Source organism: Pleuronectes platessa, chromosome 1, assembly GCF_947347685.1.
Source record: "Pleuronectes platessa chromosome 1, fPlePla1.1, whole genome shotgun sequence".
Lineage (NCBI taxonomy): Eukaryota > Metazoa > Chordata > Actinopteri > Pleuronectiformes > Pleuronectidae > Pleuronectes > Pleuronectes platessa.
Window position 1 is genome coordinate 18,022,951 of NC_070626.1, and position 26,097 is coordinate 18,049,047.

At 39.4% G+C, this 26,097-nt stretch overlaps 2 protein-coding genes across 2 annotated transcripts; both read left to right on the forward strand.

The window, feature by feature from the left end:
* The first annotated feature begins 748 nt into the window (after positions 1–748).
* tcf25 (transcription factor 25 (basic helix-loop-helix)) lies at positions 749–17,584 on the forward strand. The gene is made up of 18 exons (XM_053421381.1): positions 749–1,093; positions 2,053–2,172; positions 2,299–2,370; positions 2,603–2,724; positions 3,388–3,453; positions 3,560–3,642; positions 4,634–4,764; positions 5,417–5,516; positions 7,182–7,275; positions 7,397–7,489; positions 10,265–10,370; positions 10,480–10,639; positions 10,798–10,885; positions 11,873–12,031; positions 12,532–12,622; positions 13,146–13,225; positions 13,332–13,407; positions 16,943–17,584. The coding sequence occupies exons 1-18, from the start codon at positions 884–886 to the stop codon at positions 17,108–17,110; spliced, it is 2,019 nt and encodes a 672-aa protein (XP_053277356.1). The 5' UTR covers positions 749–883; the 3' UTR covers positions 17,111–17,584.
* A 5,294-nt stretch (positions 17,585–22,878) lies between these two features.
* Positions 22,879–23,850, forward strand: mc1r (melanocortin 1 receptor). Its single transcript, XM_053421938.1, has one exon. It carries the CDS (start codon positions 22,879–22,881, stop codon positions 23,848–23,850), a length of 972 nt encoding a protein of 323 aa, XP_053277913.1.
* The last annotated feature ends 2,247 nt before the right edge of the window (positions 23,851–26,097 follow it).

The window sequence follows — 26,097 nt, forward strand, 5'->3', positions numbered from 1 at the left end:
TCCAGTAGAAAATAATATATAGTTTGAAATTATGAAATGGGTTTCAAAAATAATTTAATGCTCTGCAGTTATGCTTCACCTTTTGTGTGCTTCGGGGAAAAAAGCCTGAAATTCTCACAATTTCAGGCCTGAAGCCGAAAAACAAAGTTTTGCAGCTGCAGACATATTTTGTGTGCATGTAGTCACATTCTTAACTGTGAGGTTTCACATAGTCTGTCACAGATATACAAATCCACCATTTGTGCATGTGACACACAAGTTACATGCTTCAAATATGTTTGTGGGCAAAGAGAACAAATTCTAAAAAAAGATATATAAAAGAAAATTTAAAAAAAGTTGAATATAATGTTTTTTAATTTAATTAATAAATTAAATTAAATTAAATTAAATTATTCGCAGTTCATTTCTGCGCAGGAGGTAAATAACAATTTGTTATGGGAGTACCTGAAATACTGAAAGATGAAATTCATTCACTTCACTGAAATATAAATTAAAACTAAGCCAGCTCATTTTAGACCCAGCTTTATGTTACATTCATCGATCTTGATGGGGAAAAAATCTAACATGTTAACGTGAATGATATTTATATTCGATTTAAATGTGGTTTCATAAGGGAACTGTGGGCGGAAGTATGCGCTTCACTGGGTGCCATGCCTCACTGTGGAACTTGTTTGACTGACACTCCTTTCCAGACGGTGGCGGTAATGCGCCGATAAGTGGTTTGTCAACCGCCGTTAAACATCATCATCATCAGAAAAGGAAGAAGAAGACGAAGAAGAAGATCAAGATGAAGATCTAGTGGTCAACACAGTGGCTGTGAGCTCACTCAAACTAATTCAATCACAAACATCATAGTGTACGTGTCTCCGTGGAGTAGCGGACCATGTCGACCCGGGCTCTGCGGAGGCTCCGGGGCAAACAGCGGGGTCAGGAGGCCCTGGACCTCGGGGAGCTAACTTTGAGCGTCGGTCCTGAGGAGCAGCAGCAGCAGGCTGAGGCTGCGGACGAGCAGCTGGACGTGGCTAATGTCGCTCAGCCGCCTGTAAGGAAGAAGAACAAGGCTCAGAAGAACTTCAGCAACATTTATGAAGTGGTAAGTTGACGACGTGTTGCTAGCTACTGCGTTAGTTTAGCTAGCTCTCTGTTGAGAAGCCTGGCTAACACCGAGCCGTGTTGTGTGTTAGCTCGGCTCCTTAAAGCTGCTGTTAGCTCAAATGATTTATGTCATTGTGTTGCCAACAAGGTGCATATCGATGCTTGTGGTCCAGTTTGGACAAAAAGCTTAAAACGTCCCCAGGATCCAACCTGTCCCCCCAGCTACACTTTACCTGAATAACATGTTATTGTTATGTGAAGACAATTAATAAAGATAAATAAAGTTGAGGACAGATTTCATGGATATGGGTTGTGGATTCCTTCATACCTTTGTTAAAGATGGTATCAGAAATTGAATACTTGAAACGAAGTGGGTGGAAAGGCTTGTTGTGATTAAATGTTAATTTATACCAAAGAATTCCTCACATTTGAATCGACCCTGTCTTAAAAAAACATGGGCTTTGTTTTATGAAGCCAGCGATCAAAGTTAACCAAGACTGGTAATACATTATCATCCCATTATTCTGTCATGCTCAGATTCACAGTTTTTTTTTTAAATAACTTTGTGATCTAAAGGGAAACTGAGACCCCATTTTCCAAACCAGGATTTGAAATTAATTCTTTCAGTTGTACAGGACAGGATGAATTTAAATTATATATTAGATGAGATGTGATTCATAAATTTACACTCAATGATGATGCTTGCGTTTTATTCATGCCACCCATAAGCCATGGCTCACAACAGGGAGTTTGTGTATCTGTAACTTTGACATCTAGAATTCACAGATGTTGTACTGGATTTGTTGTAATCATGACATAATTTCTGGGAAAGATGTTGTTGTCTTTATGCTGGGTAAAGCTTTTTTTAAATCAGTGATTCATCCAGCTATGGATATTCTAACCACATCTAGAACTTCGTTGCCAGCACGATTTAATGCCATTTTCACATTTTATTAGATATGTGATGTTGACAATGACGCTGAGATGGTCTCGCCAGATGAAGAGGCAGAGAAACCAGATGGAAATAAAAGCAATGAAAATGGAGACACTGACAAATCACAGAAGACATCTACAAAGGTAAAGTTTGAGCGAAGGTAGTTGGGGCCTCTTCTTCTATGATCTTCTGTTTTGACTTAAATATTCTATCGATCTAAATGTGTATCTTTGAATGTTTCAAACTGTCATCTCTCTTTTCTTTAATAGTCTGTGTCTGGAGACAGAGTTAAAAAGAAGAAGAAAAAGAAGAAGACAAAAGTGACGTCAGAGGATCCACTGGTACGTTAAGAAGTTGTCATATCTGCTCTAAAACTGAAATGATAACCCACCCTGTAATTGATCACTTTAGTAATATATTTTTTTGCATTTTCTCATTTATAAAGAAAACAATTTTTGAAAGACAAAGAAAGGAAGCCCACACTATTCAAAACTGTAGCACATTCAAAAATTACATGTTGTCACACTTACTTCACTATGTGTTTAAAACCATCTCTCTGTGGGATTTTAAAAGGCTGATCTGGACGATGACATGGATTCAATGCGGGAGGACGTGGAGTGGATCAATGGCCTGAGTTTGCAGTGTGGATATTGGGGCGGCTCTGAGAGACGATCGGTGTTACATGTCGAGCACAGGTGAGGAGACAAACACCCCATGTGGACACAATAAATACATCCAGACACGATCTTTTTGTTGTTGTATTTGTTAGTCTTTATTCAATGCTACACAGCTTATATGATCATTCTCAATATTAGTGTGACGCCTCACTGCCACCACGTGGTGGAGCTTGAAACCACACAAATGGTGTCCCAAAACAGTTTGGAGCCTATTAATCTTTGGGGATGTTCTACATTGAATTAGCACAGAGTCATGATAGGTTAGAAATTGTTGAAATATTTTGCACACCAAATAGTAAGCAAGCAATTACAATAACCAGTCATATCATCTGTGTTCAAAGCAAAACAAACTTATCTTATATACTTAATTTGACGTTCTTATTCACTGACAGAAGAGACAGTCAAACATGTTTTTGTGTGTGTTTGAACACTGGCCTTCCTAAACTATCATGGATGGGATAGCTTATTTAATTAGTTTGGCATATGTATACTATATGCTGCCTCTTAATAATCACAAAACTGAAACTGTAATCATGTAACCATTGATTAGTCTGTATTTTTGTTAATGATTCCGGACTGACTTGTCTAGAAAAATCTAAACATCTGTTCGTTGGACCATATTTCCTCAACTGGTTCAAATTGTCTTCTGTCAACCTGCTGTTTTGTGTGTGAATTCATCAGGAATCTCAACTCAGAGACGGAGCTGAAGAGATATTTCGGGGCTCGAGCTGTTCTCGGAGACCAAAGGTAATAAGAACAGGGGATCTTTATGAGTTTGTCTGAAAATTAATAGTTCAGCTCCTGAACTCTTTATATTGTAAGTTCTTCTCATTTTTTGTTTATCTTTTGCCAGACCTCGACATCGAAACAGGCAGTTTCACCGCAGCACCTGGATGACCAGTCCCAAGGAGAGCTGGCCTCGCTTCAGCCGCACAGGTAGATAAGGGTGTGTTGACATCCAGATGACGGCATAAGCCGATACACGTTGCTGGTGTATTTTAATGCTTCAAGCCAATTTAAGTAAAGGGCTTTTATTTTTCCCAAATCCCTTTGACTGCCTGGACCTGGATGTTCATGCAGCCATTATAATATAGAATGAATTTTACTTTTGTTAAACTAACGTCATCACAAAGACTGCCTCGTTGTGTTCACGCTGAAAGCCTCCATTGATGTAGTATACAATTCTCTTACTGTTGGTTGATCATTCTATGGGTGGATATGATGTAGTCAGCTGTCAAAGTAGCTAACCCGGCCATTTCAATACACGGAAATGTTATTTCAGACATTTGCTGGCTCACTCAGACTTTTTCCTCTATCAAAGTTCAGGCAAAAACTTTTTCTCATAAACTTTATGCTTTTAACACTATTGGCTTCGCCACTAGTCAGATCTCCCTAATGTTTAAAGAGCATTGCGTCACTGTTAAAATCTAGGTTGTCTTCTCATGCTTATCTGTAAATAATGCTGTTGATCAGCCGTGGCACAACCTGAGATGCTGTGATTTTACTCCTTTGAATTAAGGGTCAGCTCAAAGTGAAAACAGCAAACAAACAGCAATGGTCTGAAATATGAAATATTATAAATAATGTTTTGTTTTTTTAATCCCCTAAACATGTATTGCTAAATATTAAGTAGTTCAGAAGGGATTTTCATTTCAACATTAGTTAATACACAAAAGATCCCATGTTTTCCCCACATTTATTGAGAGTTGTTATTCACATTGAGTTCAGTTTGAGGAGTGAAGAGGAGGCCAACTGAAAAATGTAATGAGATTCATAAAGCCACTGTATCCTCACTTCCTTTCGGCCTTCACTTTCTTTCTTTGTGTTGCCTTTCTCTTATGTTCTTTTGAATTTTGTCTTTCTGTGAAGCACGTTGTAACTTTGTTTAAAATGTGTTGAAAGATAATTATATCTCTGCTCTCCACAGGAATCTCAATGACATTACTGGAATCAAAGGATGGCGTTCATTACTTCACCTATGAGCACAGTCGGGACTATCAACAAGTACAGTTCAAGTTCCTGGATGCTGTAGAGTCCATGGATCCCAACAACATAGTGGTAAAATAAAATATCCTCATTTGTAGTGGATGAATGGATGAACAACCAAATAACAGCGCCTGCCGTGAGGACTCGCGTTCCAATAAAAATAAATCAATATAGCCTTTATGGGTTTCTTATATATGCAGACAATTACTTAAAGCTAAATGCAAACTAAAATGAACAGAGGCAGAATATTCTGTATTAAATATTTTTGGATTTTTAATATACATTGTAGATTTAATATAAATTTTTCACTGCACTCTGTCAATTCACTCTGTGGTGGTATATGCATATCTCTCAAAGTCATATGGCAGCAACATTTATTTACAACTCTGTGAAGGAGTTTTATCATACATCAGAACACTGCAGGCAACTGAGTCTGTGGTTAAATGGTGAAGGACTTGTCGAGATAAAATTGCTCTCTCTGTGTAAGATGGCGTACACTGACACAGTCCCCCCAGGCAGGTTGTTTCTCACTTCCAAACAGACATTATTTGGACAAATCTATAATCTTGAAGAAATATTTTAACTGCCTGAAATTGTTTTATTGAATTTATTGAAATTGAAAGTCTAATTTATGTATTTCAATCAACTTTCCTCTGATAAACACTTTTATCAACCGTCTTTTTCGATCTGTCAGTTTCACCCTTGTCCCTTTTTTTGCCCGCAGGCGCTTCTACAGCTCAATCCTTACCACATTGACTCCTTACTGCAGCTTTCTGACGTCTGCCGCATACAGGAGGACCAGGAGATGGCCAGGGATCTCATTGGTGAGGATCATCGGCTCCCTTCATAAATGTTGACTTTTCTAAACCAAAGATGAGACAAAAAATGCGTTTAAGGCCTGCCATTACTCATATATTTAAGTCAGTAACTATACTAACCTTCAGACTTACTCGTCTGAGCTGAACACAGATTTTATTTGTGGCTCAAAAAAGAAGCCTGTTTCAATAACGGTAACAACTTAATTTAATTTCGGTACAACAAGTCTGGCTTTGACATTGTCCACTTAATCTACAAACTCTTTATTTTTTCCTATATAGACACCAGATTTAGGCATAGATATGAAATCACAGCTCCTCTTCAGACATGATTATGCTTTTTAAGTCTGTCTTTTTTCCATCATGTCTAAGAGGATCACGCATGTACTATGCATTTATTACTATTAATTCGTCACATAGATTGTTTTCTCCAATGACCTGAATAATCCTTGTCTAAAAATAAATAAATTGGTTAATATAATATCATTCATTTAGGTGCTGTGGGCATCGCTGGTTATTTTTAGGTTTTGTATTGCGTATAGTGTATAGGGTTCACTTAATGTTTTAGATTGACATAATCTATTTATATAACTTGCCTAAAGTAATCAAATCAAATCCCTGATCCCCCTCCAATATAAATCAACAAAACAGCCATTGTTAAAAAGTCAAGGCTTGGTGCACACCACAATACCTGTGTTATTATCGCAGGACCCTTTCTGCATGTAGATGGCTAAAATAGTTTATGTAGACGACCAGGGAGATAAGTTAACAAAGGACTTTTGTCTTCTTTGGTTCATTTGATAACAGGACATCAGTTGAACTTAAACATAAGACAGAAAAATAAGGCCGTCCACCGACGACCGTCAGTTGACTCATGACATTTACTTCTCAGTTTCTGTGATTTCTCTGTGAGCACACGTCCTTCAGTCTCATGTCCTTTTATTTGCATTGTTGGGTGTTGACCTATGCTAATTAGTAACTTGTGGAGACAATCTGATGTAGAGTTTCTTAGGAAACCTTTTTAACCTTTCTTTGCTGCTGTAATCAGGCAAACTTCCCCATTGAGTTATTTTGTGAAATGGTCCAGTCGTCTGATTGGTGAGCCTCAGATGAGCCAAGAGTCCCTGTGCACCAGACAGGTACAGAGAGTAGCCAGCTCCATTACGAACGATGACTCGCATATGCATGGAGAATTTCGGTTTCTACCCTCTGGTCGAAGATTTACAGTTCCAAGGGGTAAAAACACTACAGAAATTATTTTGTTCCACCAGCAAATGTTCACTTGAATGAGTTATAGCTAGATTTGCACATTTGGCCATATCCAATTCTCTATTTATGTCGAAGAATTTTGGCACATTTTGTGTGTTTTGATGGATGCCTCCTCTCTTTTTGGCTGCAAAACCAATCTACCTACGGGTACAAATAAGGTAACCTAACCTAACTTAACCTATTGTGGGACTAATAAATAAACTTCTTATCTTAAGAACAAATTTAAGAAAAATCTTAAGCAGATATTGGTAAATGAGGCCCAATGTAATTTTCTCTGTCCAGCTTCTGCATCACTGTACACAATACCTGTGTTGGAATTAAGCTACACATTGTGAGCTGGAACATTGGATGTTGTCAATATAGAAAATAAATCTAATTATTTCTCTCTTTTTCTTTTTTTTTAAGAAAGGGCCATGTACAGCTTCGAGTGCGCATTTCACCCTATATTCAACCTGACATCGGGTACCAGCAGATTGGATTATTTAAGACCAGAAAACAGGTTGGTTGCTCCTTTTTCCTTCTTTGTTGTGTTTGGTAAACATCTTGCTTTCATCATTCAGAGACTAAATTGTGTTCTAAGGACTAAGGAATTTAATGATTCAATCATTTTCTGTTTGCAGGGCATTTTATCTGGCTCTTTACAAGCACATGATGTTCCTTGAGAAGCGCGGTTGCCCAAGGACGGCGTTGGAGTACTGCAAACTGATCTTAAGGTACAAAGAGAAAGGCTTTGGCTCTGGGAAAAAGACACGGTATAAAGTCAGAAATAATATTTTTCAAAAGATTACAGAAAATAATCTTGCGCTTTTCCATTTAAATGTTGACCAATAACATTGGTCTCACATTAGTTAATAGTCGGTACCACAGTGATCTCTTTGAGACAAACCTATCTTTTCTATTATCTCTATTTCTACAAAATAAGGAAGGTGGGAGTTTGGACACTCATTTCTGTCTGATGATTTGATACACACTGTGAATTATTTCATATGATCACATGGTTTTTTTTGTTAAACAAAAAGAACTTTCATTTCCTTGAATAAAGTAACCACAGAGAGCAGTCATTGCACTTTGAAAATAGTCTTCAAAGACTGTTAACTCAGCTATTAGACAGGGTTTTCCCCATGGTTCTGGAGGGCTGAGCCTTTGTGATGGTAGACATGAGCAAGAAGTAAGGGGAACAACCACTCAGTGATGAAGGGAGTGCGATGTCCTTAAATAGTCTTTCACAATTTTGTGAGTGCTACCACTGTATGCCAGACAAAATAACATTGGTTAAATTAGCGAATGGATTTGAACTGAACTTTTGTCATCTGCCCATAATCATGTGACTTAAATAATTTTTTTTCTGGCTTGATTCTGCTCGTGAAAAATCTATTTTGTCTGTGCCTTCATAAACCAGAGGTTAAATTGGACTAACCAAACACTTAATTGATTAAATCCGAAAAACTCACTGCAAACAGATTCCAAAACACTCTATAGCCTAGCACTGGCTACACTGGTATGTGCTCCATTCAAAAAGAATATCTGTTGTAATGAATTGGCATTCTATTATTCTTGAAATATAAAACACCCAATTTTTTTATACCTAAGTCTCTGAAAAATATGGCTCTTATTTTGGGGCCATGGCTGTAACTCTCTGTATTTTTATTCTATTCTTATGGTTCTCTTTACTTAAAGCAGGGTTTGGTATCCTGGAAAAGGAAAAGCTAAAAAAAGACATGCTACACTTTGAAAAAATGCAAACAATACATCCCACCCCCCTCCCATCGACCATCTTGTCAAAAATACGTCCCCAAAACACATGAATGAGAAACTGCCTGACAACTGCTTGAAGCCCATGCTTCTATGGTTTGCTTGGTAACTTCTGGCTATCACCTCTCCCTCAGCGGGCTAAGCCTCCTACACTGAAGGCAGGAAGGTTGTTAAGTGTCTGACAGGAACACCGACCACTCATTGGTCATGTTTACTACATTATTGTGTGAGCCACAGAAGAGTTTAGTAATAGGTGGTGTGGACATGAAAGAGGATTTCAACAAATATTATCAAAAGTTTTTCACAAACTTATTAACAATTCAACTTTTAATTTTTACAGTTGTACCCTGTTGGGTTTGCTCAGACACAGGAGAAGTTGAAATGGAACTTTTTGTCTGTTGTATTTCGATTGACATGATGATAAAGTATCTCTAATAATGATTCACTTAGTGGAAAACAACTGGGCATTTACTTGAGACAGGGTGTTTTAAGTTCGCAATATGTTTTATGTTATTGAGGATGGTGTTTCTTAAATGAAGTACAGCCTAATATGAAGTACAGCCTAATTTGTGTGACCATGACAGTATAAATTAAGAACGACATTGACATTCGCAATAAAAAAATTCGCTAACGGCGATTATTTGAATCTCATATATCAACATAAAACCTTGTGGTCATGCTGCTACAGACACCACTTACATAAGGCGTATCCAACACATTGCTAACATTTGTCTGCCATAGCTTGAGATTTAGAGGCTGCCCATGTAATGTTCAGTGCTTATCTGTGATTTCCATCGAACTCTGGCTTCCTGACCTCATGACAGCTATGTTCTGGTCCTTTTTGAAAGGCAGCAGTTGGGGATAAAAGCTGACAGCTGTCCCTCTCAATACTGCTCTGATTAAATCAATGCTTCTAATGGAAACGTGATCTATAACAGAATATTTGAAAGCACAGTTTGAAGAAGTGCCTCACATTTACTGTTTGATATGATTAACCCTGCAAGTCCACTGTTTTAGAGAAAATAATCACATCAGTAATTGTTTGTTAGTGTGCACGGGTCTGTACACTAAAAGCAAATAGTATTACAGTGACATTTTTGATCCTCTGGGGTTTTTGAAGTGTTGTATATTTTGGTAACATTAGAATTTAAGATGAATGTTGCCTTGTAAAACCACCAAGACATGTTTAGAGTTTGTTTTTATGTTCCATCCTGCAGAGTGGGGGGAGACTTGAGTTGTGCTTGGTTTCAGATGTTTGGTCTTCTTTGTTTTTATGTGTATGTCCGACCTTCTGCTATCGCTTCGTTTAAAAAAAAAAAAATGTCATGAAACTGCACATTTATGTTAATCAGGTGCCGAAGTGCAGCCTTTGGTTATTCTGGGTTTCTGAGAAAAGAAAGTTTCTGAACAGTTCTGTCTACAGGGTTTGACTAAGTAGGGATTAACTGGCACTGAATTATAGGATCATTCAATACTTGACACCTCCATTCTAAATTAACACTAAATAGAGAAATGATCAGCAATTAAAATAATGACATGCCTTTTGATATTTACCTTTCTGATAGTTGAAAAAAATCTGTCCTTTACCTCTGACGGAATAGTAAAATTAACGTTCATGTGATGGCACCACATATTCTGCTCTTTCTGGTTGTGTGTCATCTCCTAATGACTCTTATTATTAGTGAAGTGCATGCAGTAACCTTTTGCCTCTCTTCTTGTCTCCTGCTATTTTTCAGTTTGGACCCAGACTCTGACCCTCTTTGCATGCTCCTGCTCATTGATTTCCTGATGCTGCGGTCCAGAGAGTACCAGCCCCTCCTCCAGTTATATCAGGACTGGGAGGTAAAGAGTGCTATTATGTGTATAAGTGCTTTTTGTACATGTTGTTATAAATTGTAGTTTGATGTTCATGTGTCGATCTGATGCAAAAATGTATCCTTTTTCATTTCAGGAGCACAGAAATCTTTCCCAGTTGCCCAACTTTGCATTCTCCACTGCACTTTGTCATTTCCATCTCAGTCAGCAAGAAGATATGGATCCTGAAGAAAGTGACAAACAGAAACGCAAAGCCGATGTAATGCTGCAGAACGCCCTCATCATGTTCCCTGGAGGTAAAACAGGGAACCACTACCATCAAAATAATAATGTAGAATTTAACAACTTTCATTCATTTTCTCACATCGTCTATGGCATGATTAAATTCTGTAAAATAGTATGGGTTTCTTGACATTGACATTTAGGAAGTTGTAAATGGGTATCTGTGTTGCAGTTTTGATGCCTCTGCTGGATCTGTGCACTGTGCAGCCAGATGCCACCGTCGCCTCACATGTTTTCTTTGGGCCAAAGAGTCAAATAGGGTAAAGTATTATTAAGTGTTGCATAAACCAGCATGTATTGCCATGAAAATGAGCTCTTTCATTAGATCTATCGATAATACATGATTTCAATATTTTGAATGCTTTATTTTACTACAGATAAAACAATATCTACAATGCCATTTAAGTTTGAAGATATTTTAAATAGTAATCAACAGAAGTTGGTGCATCTAAAGTAATTGATTCGATTAACATCCTAGGCTGCAGGAAAGCTATAAATTAAAAATAAATTTAACCCCTGAACATTTTTAATTCTCAAAGAAATTTACAGTATTTTCAAGTTTTTTTTATGGCCTTTTTTTCCTACATCCATTGAGGACATTTTCCAGGGTATAGTGGTTTATATCTATATACACTTTCCACAGCCATGCTATAGGGTTTGGAAGGGGAGTGTTTGACGGAAGGCAAACACTGAGAAAACACTGGTTTTGATAAACCATTCATGTATATTCTTTGACCACAGTTAAAGGTCACGTTCACATTAACAGGATGCTCTGCCGGGTAAGGTCCTCTCTGCTCATGTCTGAGCAAAGCATTCATTGTACGGTCGTAAAATAACCTGATTTGACATGTGTGAAAATTTTGAGTGATGGTGTGATAAGTATGTGAACAGGGTGTTAGTTGTGTTTAACCTTCGGAAACCTCTGTGTTTCATTCGGTGTCAATGTGCACCTCACTGCTAAATGTCTTTAGTGAATGAAAATGTGTGTAAAGTTTTGCCAACTGTTTGATTGATTTGATAAAGTCGTTTCTACAGTTGATAGATTGGTTTAGAGAATGGGGTTTAGTGTTTTGCCAAGTCAGAAAAAACTAACTGGTCTTCTTGGGTCAAAATAAAAACTAGAAACTAATTTGGTTGTTGTAAAACTTGACTGGTAGGATGTATGAAATACATTAATGCTATATATCTTTTCATGAATTTTCTTCAATTGTAACTTTAAAAAGTCATCCTCCCCTGTCTGTCTGTAGGCAGCCGCCAGCTCTGGCTGAGCTGACCAGTCTGTATGTGGGGAGGAGCTGCAGTGTGTGGAGGGAGGCAGCAGTGATGCTTTGGTTGGAAGAGTCCGTGAAGGAAGTGTTGCATCGAGTCGATACCAAAGACCCTCTCGTGGTGGACTGTCAAAACAAGTAAGACCTCGAGGACCTCCTCTGCTGCCACAAGTCACAGTTCTGCCAAGCAGTAACAGAGATGTCAACCCTCTCATGGAGAAATCTCCCTCTTTCTTTCTGAGTGACTGTCATTTTTATTTTCTCAGCAATTGCCAATCTGATGAACTGTAGCTGATGTATTGTTGAGGATCCAAGGAAGTTTAACTAGAAACATTTTTAGATGAGTGGTTGTCGAGGAAATCATCAGAAATGTGTCTATTTATTTTAAACGATATAGTGCAACTGTAAACTATTTGCTGTTACTATGGTTACCATGTTTAAGACCCAACCGATGATGTCACTGGTAACATCGTCAAAGATCATTCTCCAAATTGACAAGCAGAGCCCAGGTATATAGGTATAGTAAGTTAGCCTTAAGGATTTGTGTTTAGGATTGGTTACCCGGTGACTGGGTCTTAACACCCTCCTTAAAGACTTGTACTCAACACCTTCACCTTCAATGTGTAATTGTGTTGTAGGAGAAAGCAGAGGTACCAGAGTGCACCGAGGAACATCCATCGCCACGTCCTCCTCTCTGAGATCAAGGAAGCCACTTCAAGTCTGCCTCTTGTAAGAAATGATCAACAACCACTGTAACACAATCCAATGTATCCACAATGTCATGCACTCACCAATGGAGATGAGATTTAAAGATCAATTAATCAGATTAGAAAAATGTCTGTATTTATAAAATACCTGCAAACTCACACTAAGCAATGTTTTCCAAGGTACATTTATTTTGTTTCTGTGAAGTTGCGTCACACACAAATTGTTGATGTTCCATTTCTTAACTGTAATGACTCCTGATGTTCTCCGTACTACGACAGGTCACCACCACTAGAACAGATTCCAGCAATTAGACTAAACCCTTTTATGGTCAGCCTCTCCTTTAGACTGTTGACAAAAGGTTGGAGGCCAGACATTTTATGTAGTTTGAATAATGTTTGGAATTTTACTGGTTTTTAAAACTCGCTGTAATCCTGTATTCTACAAATAGTACATGTGTTAACTAATAGCTGTTGCAGATTACGAACATATTACAAATAATATATTTGTAATATATATATATATATCATTTATTTGACATCCTCAGGAGGTGACCACTCAGCCTGTGATGGGCTTTGACCCTCTACCTCCACTGGACTCAGTCACATCGTATACTCGACCTGAGAGGTAAAAGAGCTATACATCTTTGTACATGAAATTCCCTAATAGTGTCAGAGAACATACAAATATCCATCCACTTGAATGAGCTGTATGTTTTTGTGTCTGAATATAGGCAGTATGTTGGTGCATCCAATGAGAGTACACTGTCGCTGTTTTTCCGGTCACTGCTGCCAAACTTCAACCTTCAGGTGAGTTGATTCGACCAGACCAGGTAGGGCTGGAAAAAAACACCTGATCCGCGGTTCTATAGTGAGCGGGGGAAAAAGTCATTTATAGTTTCATTTGAGTAACAGAAGGAGAGACATTCGAAAGTGGAAGAGGGAAGATGGTGCGCTAGTGACATGCACTTATTGCATTTGAAGTCAGGGCAAGCCCCAACTATACTATCATCTTTTTCAATAAGGAAGGTTGGAAGCCCACTCTTAAACACAGAGAGGGTGTCTGGCTCCTGTTCTACTTTAGACTCTACGAAGCAACAGTCTACTGTTAATACAATGTTGTGGTGTGGTAAGAGGGGACAGTGAGCTCGAGCTTATGCTCTGCTTTATGATGTCTGCCAAGAATCCTTAAGGTGGCTCTGGAGGCAAGGGTAATATTAAAGTAACAATAAGATCATATAATGTTACTGTACACTGAATCAATCCAGGGCTTTATTTCTTTATGGCATGCTGGGGGTTTAAACCTAATAACGTTGCTTAAAGGAAGATTGAATAATGTGATTAGAATATATTTAACTCCAGAACCTTGTGGAACTCCACATCTAACTTTTGCATCTATTAAGATCTTCAACTAACATGGACAAAACTTGAGTACATCTGATAAATAGGACTTAAACCAAATTGCTGTGCTTCCTTTTATGCCAATGATGGTCAGTGTTGTCAAATTCAGCACGTCAGATCGATCATGACAAGCACAGAGACCTCTCACAGAGAACGATCATTGGCGTCTCAGTGCTGCGACTCACTGTACATCCTCAGATAAACTGGTGTCACACCATGTCAGTGGAAGTCACACAGCTAATGCACGACACAAGGAGTTGGGAGGTAGTTTTATGGAAGATGCAAATTAAGTTTTATCTTCAACACACCCTACTGAAGCAAGTCCTTCCATGAGCTTAACTGTGGTGATGTCATTTAAAGACAAATCTCTCTGCTGCCGCTATTGAATAATAGAAAAAACATCTTGGACATGAATAAAGAACCCATGGTGTGCATGTGGGGACATCATGTGATTAATAGCTCGAAGCCCCACATTCAAATAAAGCTCAGTTGTCTCTTTTAAAATTGTGTGAGTTCACGGAGTCAGTTATTAATCATGATGAAGTGCAACTTCTCCAAAAGGTGTCACCAGATGTTATCACAAGTTCTCTTTTTTTGCTGTGATACTCTTTGAGTTGACCTTTGTCCCTGAGCTTCCAGTCCAAACTCATTGTCGGAGACAGGTTGAGTTTGCTGGTTATTGAAATGACTCACAGATACACCCATTTATGGCAGGACCCTTAGGGCTGCTGGATTTTTCTGAACTGTCAGAAGATCTGGGAAAACATTCTAACACGTATCCTTGACTGATGAAACATTTCCTCCAAAGCCTCATGGTTCCCCTGAGGGAGTGACAATGGGGAAAAAAGCATATGATCTTGCTGCAGTTAATTCTGTCCTCCATTTGTCTATGTGTCATTGAAGACCTAAAACAATAACAACATTCATGCAAACTTGTTTGTGGCCACGGTTCAGGCGCCTCTTTCCTGAAAGTGAAAGCCGCCTTGACTGGGAAAAATTCTATTGAACAAGTTTTGAAAATATTTTAAAGAGTTTAAAAGCGAGATAATTTTCTCTATAACCTCGGTTTGCGCAACCTAAATAAACTGCTGCTCTCCTTGACTCATCCTTGGTCCGTATTTTACTCGGCATCAAATGAGTGTTTGATCTTTTCACTCATTAACTTTATCTGCGTATGCCTCATTCCCCCAGAACACACTGTTGTTTGGCCGAGAATGTGTGACAGATTCACAGGACGGCCATTTGGCCACAAACTCTGTGATGTCAAGTAGGACGGTGAGAAGCAGGATTGTCATCCTCTGTCCAGGTCAATTGAACATGTTGCGCACATTTTCGAACGGACAAAAACATGAACTCACTTGTGACAGTTTTATGTGAACATCTCAACACATCAGAGCTTCATAACCGAGTATTGAAAGCACTGCAGTAGTACTGTACACAACAGTAGTATTGATGGCATTTTACACATATTCGTATGTACAACAGAGGGCACTTTGGAAAAACTCTGCTGAACAAGTACGAGGACTCGTATGGTCATCAAAAAGTTTTGAACACGTTTGAACTGACCTGTAGTTTTTGTCATGTTTGCCACATTCAGCCTCATGATGGAGATGGACTGACACTATCTGACATGAGTTCATAAAACAGTAGACAGAATCCATAGCAAATCGTCACTGCTTTAGTGGTGGCAGAAGGAGGAGCCATGTGAATGTATATTCTTTTACAGCATCATTTCGGTTATGTCGTTGAAAGATGCATCAAAGCATGATCCCACCATGACATGTCAAAATCATTTCAAAGGCAGCGCTGAATGTGACGTTGCATTTTTTTTTTATAAAGAAAAACATTATCAGACTCAGCACTGTGTAATGTGTCTGTAGAATCATATTAAAATGTTTATGTCTCTATGTAAGTCTCGGTTGAATGGGCCGAGGGGCAACAAATACTGAACCCTTATATCATTTTGGTAACAAAATGTTTCCATCAGAATAATTTCCCGAACAGCCTGCGATATAATGTGTACTGCTGAATAACATAAAGACTCGTTGTGTCCAAGCAAGGGATCTTTGTTAAACATGGGACAGTGTGTAGTCGGGATCGGAGGTGTTATGCAAAGACTGTTTATGTACCCTTCACCATTTTTATAGACATTTACTTCAATATATAAAATCACTCAGCTTGTCTAATTTTTGAACCGTTAGTCCGCTGCTTAAATCATTACATTAAGATGCATACATATCAAGTACTTGTACACACAGAGCTATACATGTTTATTGTTAACACTTGGGCCCGAGGCATGTTTCAATCCGGACAGTTCTATCCATCCTGATCATGTTATCCACTTATAGAGAGGAAGAGATACGATATGGATAACATAAATATAGTTAACTCTTTTTACTCTTAAAATAAAGTTACATGTTGTAAAGCAACATCAACACAAAGCTAGCTTACCCTGGTATTGCTGTTTTGTTATTTGTGTTAGATTATGCACCAGTCAAGTGGGATAATCGGTGTTACTAGCTTAACAAATTATATCAAATTGATTACACACTTGGACAAATGTTTTTTATCAACATCCTGCGATTGAACAAGTTGGATCCGGTTTAGGGGGAAGATCTGGGATTTTCTTTCACTTTCTGTAACATTCAGAAAGGGTGTTTTTCTACATTTGTATTGATTTGTCAAAGGAAAATTCATGAATCTTGAAGAAATAAATCATTCATGTTAAGATGATTGTTCTTTATTAGTGTGCAACTTGGTACAGATCCAAATAAAAATCTGGATCTAGTGAATTTGAATTTGGCTTCATAAGGGGACGGTTGGGCCTTGGTGGAGCTATCCGCTCTCGTTCTTATAGTAATTAGAATGAAAGTTTGGAGGGAGCCAAATAACTGGTTCATATTTGAAGCAGTCGTAAAAGATGTCCGTCTCTTCTCTTGTTTAGGGTGAACTAAGGCAGGAGGACGATATGGAGGTGGCGCGAGCTGGTCAGGAGCTGAACCAGGAGGTGAATCGTCTTATGGTGGCGATGAGGGACATGTTGGCAAACATCAGGTTTCAAGAGCCACCGAGAGAGGACAACCCTTACAGAGACGAGGAGGAGTGGGACTGAGACGAGGAGAACCTAGGAGGACAGATGAGTGCTGAGGAGGCTGAAGAGGAGACGAGTGGACACAGAAAATATCAATGACGCTACAGAAAAAGAATATTTAATTGTGTTTGTAATTCAGAGGAAATGGAGAGGGACGAATAAATGTAATTTTTTTTTAATTGCCACAAATTCCGAAGACTCAAGGGAAAGGAAGAAGTGAGTTGGTGTCTTGAGACGGCCCACTTCTCTGCCTCCGAGGCATCGATTAGAGAGAAAGTTACTCAGGGTGATTCACTCAGTCGTAATCAAGCAGAATCTTTTAGCAGATTAAGAAAACAGGTTGTGTCATTGAACCTGTCATGTCACGAACAACAGGTTTTTTTAAGACGATAATTAAAAAAACCTTGTTCGATGATGGATGTTTCTCTTCCCCCTCCTGTTGTTCATGTTCACAGTGGACTGCTTTATGAAAGAATAAAGTTCTTACAGATCTTATGTTGAGTCGAACTTCTGTGTCACACAAACACTTAACCACCTACGTTTGTGAGAATAATTTCAAACCACAACTACATTTTTACTCTCATTGCTTTGAGTCAAAAGGCTTTGATCCTATCATGTATAATTTGGAAATCTATTGTAATGACCATGTGAACTTTCAATGGCCTAAGAATCCAGAGTTGAATTCAAAGGCAAATTAAATTTTGTTAAAAACATTTGCCACTTAACTTGAATATGGATAGTTTTAATTGTTTTGGTCTGAGCCAAATAAAGAGTTCAAATCTGATAAGTCTGTGTTTCCATAATGTTATTAAGTCAGAGCCTTCCTCATCATTTGTTATCTTTCATAGAGACTTCATTTATGAAACCCTAACACCCAACCAAACAAATAGGACAAATTGCAATAATTTGCAATTTGTCAACCGTAACTTTCAGTTACACTCCACTCTAATGTAAACAAACATCAAAACTTCAAGTAAAGTAAACTGGACCTTTGAGACTGCAGACTGAGCTGGTCGTCCATTTAAAGCCACAAGCTTTCTTTACGATGAACCTCTGACCAGCTGCGTCTTTGGTTACTTTGCCATTTTCTTACCACTCGCACAACAGAAAAAAGTACTTAATCCTGCAGTATTTCATTACTTCGTTAACTTCCCTTACTGCCTGAAAGCTGCATGTTAAACAATTTATTAATCCGTGAGAAGCTAGTTATCAATTTTGGGTAGCCTATTTTTTTTACCTTTGGCAATTTGAAGCTTCGCTTTGTACCATTAAAGATTATTAACTGAGCTCACATCACATTCAAACTTCTCAGACTGCGATTACCAGTCAAAAAAAATTAATTACAGTTCTGAAAAAGGAGGAAACAAATCTGAACAAGCAGATGAAACATAAATTAAATTACTCGACTTCTCACAATGATTGAGAAAAACTTCTAAATCTAGTCATTCCTGATCGCGCATATAATCACAAAATAATCCTTTTCATTTTCTTGGGACTGAGTACATGAACCTCCTGTGACCTGTGGTGTAAGCATTCAAAAAGTGGATCCTGGAGTCTGTAGCCCTCATGAATACAAGGTGTAAAAAACTGACTTTCGCAATGTTGGTAATCTGCTCATTTGTCTTATTCAAAAAGAAATGTTTTCATAAGATGGTTATTTTTCCGACATATGTCGCATCATCACTTTTCTTGTAAATCACGTTATTGCTGCGGCGTGTCAGGAGATACATTCATTAACGCTTACTGGTACAAATAGCTGCTTCTCCCCAGTGAGATCTGGAGAGAATACTTAGGATTATGATGCTTTATAATAACTTCACTTCATAGTTCACAGTTAAGACTCGACCCTTTCATAAAGCGTCTGTACCCTTAAGAGAGATCCTAACAAGGAAGAACTGTTCTGTGTAGGGAGGAGGGTTTAAAACAAGTATTTAGGTTGTTGTGTTAACACATTAAGGGTAATAGAAGTAAACAAAGCTATAACGACCCCTTTACTCCTCATTGGTGCAGCACAACCAGAGGAAATGAGGTGTGGATCTGCTTTTTGATGCACACTGCAGCACCCAGCCTTAAAACGGATTTACACTTATCCGTCCAGTTGGGTTTTCTCGTCCTTTTGCTTCCTCTGAATTCACCTTCAACTTTTTAACCTTTAACTCAATCTTTCTAATCTAATTATTTTTGCAATGTTTTATTTCATTTTGCTTTCACTCATTTCTCATCTAAAACATTTGTATCCTTCTATCTCTGCCCTGATGTTGTGTGATCTTTCAACTGCTTTTAATTATTTCTTTTGTTTGCCTTAAAATTTTAAGTTGTAATGCATCTTTGAAAGGTGCTCTGTAATTAAATGTATGTTTTTATTATTTTTGCTATTGAGTTGTTTAGACTCACATACCAACCACCAGACTGACCAGCAATCACAGCTGTTGATGAGAAGTGAAACATTTTCCTCTTGTTTATATAAAATAGACTAAGTATGAAATTACCAGCATGGTAAATACAGGGTCAGCACGTGAACAGGCTAATGCGCAATAGGTCTGATTTCAAGCATTTTGAGGGCTACTTTCAAAATAAGGCGTACAAATCAATCAACAGGCACAAAATAGACTGTTAATAATTTCACTTTGTCCTTGTAGAGTAAATTAATTGACGAGACGAGGTTAAAAATAATTCCCCTCTTGCTCTGAGAAGTTTCTTTAGCTTGGAAATGTTCAGGCAGAGCATTGCTTCTCTAACAACTTTCCACATTCATTCATTTAAGTCATCATGATATGAGGGTATTCTGTGTTGATATGTCGAAAATATTTTTAAATACATATCTAATATCTTTCTTAAACATTTTTGCTGGTGTTGTTCCTTGAAATAAGTAGGTAGAAGTGAAATAATGTAATTATCTCCTTGGCTGTGAAATGTTCTGGTATTCGAGGATATTTAGGACTTTAGCCCCCCCGCTCTAGCTCTATTTGAGTTAATGATTCTCACATTTCCATTTGCCTATATTTGATTATTTGTGGCTCACAGAGAAATGGCTGGAGTTTTTTCCAGTAGCATGATGCTGTTCATTAGTTTATATTCAGTGCAAGAGAAAGATAAATCTAAATTGATTCAATCTTCACAAATTTTGCCCGGACTTATCTTAACTTTTCCTTGGTGCTCTCGGCCATAACTCATGACCTCAGCCGAATAATGGCATGTGTTTAACTGAAGATGAGACTGGCTGAATTTGCTCTTGCGCCTTCCTTCTCTCGTCTTCGAGTGAATTCCCACTGCCATGGACTGGACGGATAGAGTCGTTGTTATTTCACTGGGAGTTGAAGGCCTGAGCATCCCATGTTCATTTGTTTGATTGCTTCGCTCACAAAGACAAAGCAGAGATGTCTTTACCTTTCTGGTAGGACACATCTCTACACCACATTTTGCTTTACTACAGAAGCTGCTCTCAAATCACAGGGATAGACAATGCACCAGCATGTACTGACTGAATAATGTCATTCAGCCAGTGAGCCTGTTAGTGTGACAGTCAGTCACGGCGGCCTCTCTGTAGCAGTGCAGTTAAAAAAAGAGGTCACATATAAAGCAGTGTGAGCCCTCATTTTATCTGTAGCTCTTTTCCATCTGTTCTTCTTATCTGTTAGTCTCTAGTCACACAGAGGACATAAACTTTAGAGATACTGATCAAACTGGAGCTGTCTTTACAATTACTTATTCACTCCGTGAGCCACATGATACGTGTGACTGTGCTAGTTCACCTGCAGCTATGGTTGAGGTTGCGAGAACTTTTCATGTGATGCCTGGATGGTATAGAATGGCCTTCACATCGGTGCCTGAGAAGGAGCTGTGTGTGTTTGTTCCAACGTCACCAAAACGTCACTGAAACTCTGCAGCCATTCCAGGTGTGTCACGTGATTGTGCATCAAATCTAATTATAACTTTGTTTTTATTAATTTCAGTGGCTGCCGAGCTTCAAACCGAGCTAACTGTGCTCAAGGTTTTATAGAACCGTCTTCCTTGAAGTGACCACGTTTGTCCAGTTGTTGGTGGGTTTGTTTGATTGTTGATCAACGATTATGGAAACACTACAATGCAAATTCCCATCAAACTTGATGGAAGGATATGGTATAGGTCAAAGAAGGACCAGCTCAGGATTTGTTTCTATACTGTGTACCCAGATAATCTTTATACTTACCCAAATATATGGTAAAAGAATTAGTGAACAGGTTTGCTCTATACTGAGTTCCCTCTAACAGTTGGTGTGCTACTTCTATAGAAAACACCCTCTCGGATTTGTTCCACTCTATGAGTCACTAACTCTGTGTAATGTCACAAGTTCTGATCCATATAGATATATGACTTCCGTGAGGTTCAGCTTTGGATTTCTTCCCTTCAAGTCACAAGCACAAGTTTGTCATTAATGGCTTTGATTAGTGCATGACACAGGCTCTGAAGTGTCAACAACAAACAACAGCGCTCATTGCATAACTCCAACTGTAAAGAGTAAAATATTTGTCTCAGCTCACCTCTGATGCTGCATTTAAGGATGAGGTCATATTTTGTTTACTAACATAACTTTAATATAAGCAACCTCCCGGTTCTGTGTAAAAAACTGGAAAAAAAAACAAAATTCAGGCACAAAGAGGGCTAAATGGTTCTATTTTTAGTTCGAGTTATAGCTCAGCCAAGGGACAGTCCACGTAAACACGAAGAGGGAATTTTGCTCTAAATTGACTCTAATTTCAGAATAAATGCCACTGATTAGAATTAAGCCCAACTGAACTCGTTTTAAACAGAACTAGGCCTGTGACTCCACAGATTCACTGACATTTTCTATATGGATAGGGCTACTATAGGGTGAACCTACCCTTCCATATGGTTTAATTTGATTGGTTTCAATGAGAAGAGTACTGCAGGTATAAATTCAAAAGGTCTATACACAGAAAAAAAACTTTCTGGGGACGAAATGGCCAAGACGAGGAAAATGTGAAGATGTGACATTGTTGCGCATGGTGCGTAAAAGTGCTTCGTTAAAAAGTTTTGCCACATTCGTTACGGCAAAATAAACTGTACAGCTTGCATTGAAATACACGAGTCACAGCAGAAAACAGGAGGTGACAAATCGGGCCCAACATCTGTAAAAAGCTCGATAGTATCCGCTCCCTGCTTTTCTATCCTTTTCATCAATGAGTGTGTGACTGTGCGATTAGAGGCGGCTGAGCCATGACTGCAGCCCAGCTGACGTTTGCGTGAGAGGTGGAGTCGCCTCCAGCCATCCGGAGTCAGCATCACTTTGAGAAACACTCGAGCAGGTCACAGCTTTGTGCCAAAGACACTGTGCAGACTCTCCTCTCGTGTCGGTGCGAATAGTCTGAGGAGTTTGTCGGACGGTGCACGACGAGAGTCGAACAGGCATCAACTGCGAGCGCATCGTTCTCAAGTTGAAGGACATTTTATGGATTTCTGCGCCGGACAAGTTTTGTTTTTGACGTCAGCTTCGCGAACTGCTCCGGTGCGTAAATTGGACTGTTCCCACTTCACCAGACCAATGGCTGAATTAAATACCATTAAACTGCGCTTTGTGGATATTTAACAGTCAACGGGTTGATGTGTTAAGAAGCTGAACAGTTACTCGGACTAGTCCCTTGACTTTTTCCTGCTGAGGTGTGACCGCAGCAGCTGATTCAGAAGCTTCCCCAGAGGTCACCGCCCGTCAGAGAAACCAGATGAGTCTACTTCACCATCATTGCTCAGGACAACCTTTACGCCAGACGGTCATTATACAGAAGTCAGACATGGACACCAACAGGTCCCACATTGGCTCCATCCTCCACGTGGAGCTCGGCCAGTTCAGTGACTTTATGTACGAGAACGACACGAACTCCACCGGCGGTGAGCGACCCTCTCTGGGCTGCGTGCAGATCCGCATCCCGCAGGAGCTCTTCCTGGCGCTGGGGCTCATCAGCCTGGTGGAGAACATCCTGGTGATTCTGGCCATCATCAAGAACCGCAACCTGCACTCGCCCATGTACTACTTCATCTGCTGCCTCGCCGTGTCCGACATGCTCGTCAGCGTCAGCAACGTGGTGGAGACCTTCTTCATGCTTCTCCACGACCACGGCCTGCTGGACGTGCACCCAGGTATGCTGCGCCACCTGGACAACGTCATCGACGTGATGATCTGCAGCTCCGTGGTGTCCTCGCTCTCCTTCCTGTGCACCATTGCCGCGGACCGCTACATCACCATCTTTTACGCGCTGCGCTACCACAGCATCATGACCACGCAGCGCGCCATCATCATCATCGTGGTGGTGTGGCTGGCCAGCCTCGCCGCCAGCATCCTCTTCATCGTGTACCACACCGACAACGCGGTCATCGTGTGCCTCGTGACCTTCTTCTGCGCCACGCTGGTGTTCAACGCCGTGCTGTACCTGCATATGTTCGTCCTGGCGCACGTGCACTCGCGGCGCATCGTGGCTTTCCATAAAAGCAGTCGCCAGACCACGAGCATGAAGGGGGCGATCACCCTCACCATCCTGCTCGGGGTCTTCATTATATGCTGGGGCCCATTCTTCCTCCACCTCATCCTCATCCTCACCTGCCCCACCAGCCCCTTCTGCAACTGTTTCTTCCGAAACTTTAACCTTTTCCTGATCCTCATCATCTGCAACTCGCTCATCGACCCGCTCATCTACGCGTACCGGAGTCAGGAGCTGCGCAAAACCCTCCAGGAGCTGGTCCTGTGTTCTTGGTGCTTCGGCGCCTGACAACTTTACATTCAGGGAGAAAAGATAGTCGGACCATTGTCGACCCTCTCTTCTTCTTCCAAAATGCACATTATTGTTGCAGAAGCTGAAGTGAGCCATGACTCATAAATGTTGGAACTAGCCAATGCGCAACGCTGTACATGACAGACCAAGACTGTATCGATGTTCAAGACTATTGCACATGACATCAGGGACTTTGCGGTTATTCCCACGCATGGCTTCAGATTTATTCGCCTGTTACTTTGCCTGCTGTTGCGTTACACAACTCCCGAGTCAGGTTCAAGCTGTGAAACGTCTGGACATTTAAATCCAGAGAGAGATTCTTCGTTAAAGAGTTAATATGATAAATTATAATAACTAATAACCGTTTTTGTTGTTTTTGTTTATAAAGTTTTTGTTTTTTTTCATGTTGTTGTCCTCCTGCAAATGATACTTTTGTATATAAAACATTATTGTATATTTTGGGCAGCCGAGAAGTCGATGATGGTGAAGTTGATGCTGAAGGAAGAATTCTCCGCAGACCCAGAACTTGCTTGTGTGGTTAAGTTTTATTACAAAGAAGTTCAGAGATCAGGACGGGCACCATGGTATACCCGGAGACATTCACACGCCAATAGTGAAGCCTGCTTTGCAGAAGTTGAGCCCACATTATATAGAGGTTGCCTACGCCCATGACAACGTCCCACATCCCATGGTTGAGAGGTACATGACTGCGTGTATCTGAGCGCATAACATGTAAATGAAACGATGAATTCTGCCTCGTGCTTAATAGACAAAAACCCATGTTCTATACTCATCCATTAACAGGTCAGAGATCATTCCCTAGAGGGAGAGAACTAATGAGAAATGCATAGAAGAATTACTGAGAATCTGAAGATGGGGGCCGCATGCTTAAACATGTGATTCTGGTTCATACCCAGGTTAAAGGTAGCAGAATATACCACAACATCATTTTGTGTTGGTGGAAATGTGTCATCTACTCTCGAACACTCAGCTTCTCAAAGCTATTGACAATTCAATTTGAACAAGAAAAGTTTGCGAAAAACCTGTACTGGGGAGAAATGTTTGAGGCCATTATATCTCTGATCTGAATTTCTTCCTTCATTAAATAATAACTGAATGTTAGTGTGCTTGTTATTGGGCTATTTCATGTCCTGAACCTGAACAAAGTCTCCTTATGATGCCAAAATTTGGATTTATTTCTGAGGGAGCTTAAGGTCAAATAAGCACAGCGCTTAACAAACCAGGCTTTAACATGCATGGCTTTGTAGATAATGTGATGTGTTGAACAGAAAGAATTGGGCTCCAGTGTTTGATTATTTTCATGTCCAGACCCTGAGGCCTTTTCTCCACCTTGCCTCCATTCACTGCTGTTTAAAATATGTGATTGTTGCATCCTCCAAAAAAACAGAAGCATTGTGTGCAATGAAGTATGATGCCAAAATGACTGCTGCTAAAAAAAGTACTTCACTTAGTAATTAATTGAAAAGGATCATCAAGTTTTTGCCTAAAGAACATGAAATAGCTGAGATATAAAAGGAAAGCTTTGTACGTAGCCTTGGTGTGATGTAACTTTTAAAATGGCTTGTTGCAGTCTACTTGGGGTTGTTGTGTGGGAATTACTCCCCCCAAAATAAATGTCTGAACGACTGACGATAAAAAAAAGATACAAAATCACATGACCCCTGCCTGGTGGTAGGCCTGAGGCCCAGAGCACAACAAGAGGGTTTTATGAAAGAAGTTATATCAAAGTTATGTTTGTGGAAGTTTTTGTGGTTGTTTTAGATGTGTGAAGAATGAAAGAGCTTGATTTCAGTTATATTGATAAAACTATTAAGACATTATACCTCATTGTTTATGGAGAGTTCTAAAAAGCTCTTTAAAATGTTTTTGTCTGCAAATGGCGCAGATGCCGACACATGGCTCTGGAAATTGAGAAGTTTAGTGTTTTCTTTTCTTTTCTTTTTTTCTTATCCGATAATATCTTTATTGATTCACGGATTCAGAGTTAAGAGAACATGCATGTTTTCCTTCAGAAAAAAGGAAGTTTGGTCATAAATCTGCGCTTGAGCCATGAAGTCTAGATCTTTTTTTTACAAATTCCCACTCACCCTAAGTGTTTGCGTTGTTTTTATCTACAGTGGATTCTAATTGAAGGGGAAAAGACTCACAGGTCCCATGATAAGGCTAAGAATTAGACAGAAATAGCTAACAATTCAATTCAGACTACTGATGGAAACCATTAAT

Excerpts from the sequence above, each read along its gene's own strand:
- mc1r (XM_053421938.1), top strand. The coding sequence starts at position 22,879 with ATGGACACCAACAGGTCCCACATTGGCTCCATCCTCCACGTGGAGCTC.
- tcf25 (XM_053421381.1), top strand. The coding sequence starts at position 884 with ATGTCGACCCGGGCTCTGCGGAGGCTCCGGGGCAAACAGCGGGGTCAG. Across the intron at positions 4,765-5,416 it reads TGGATCCCAACAACATAGTG|GCGCTTCTACAGCTCAATCC; the intron begins GTAAAATAAAAT and ends TTTTGCCCGCAG. Across the intron at positions 7,276-7,396 it reads TATTTAAGACCAGAAAACAG|GGCATTTTATCTGGCTCTTT; the intron begins GTTGGTTGCTCC and ends TTCTGTTTGCAG.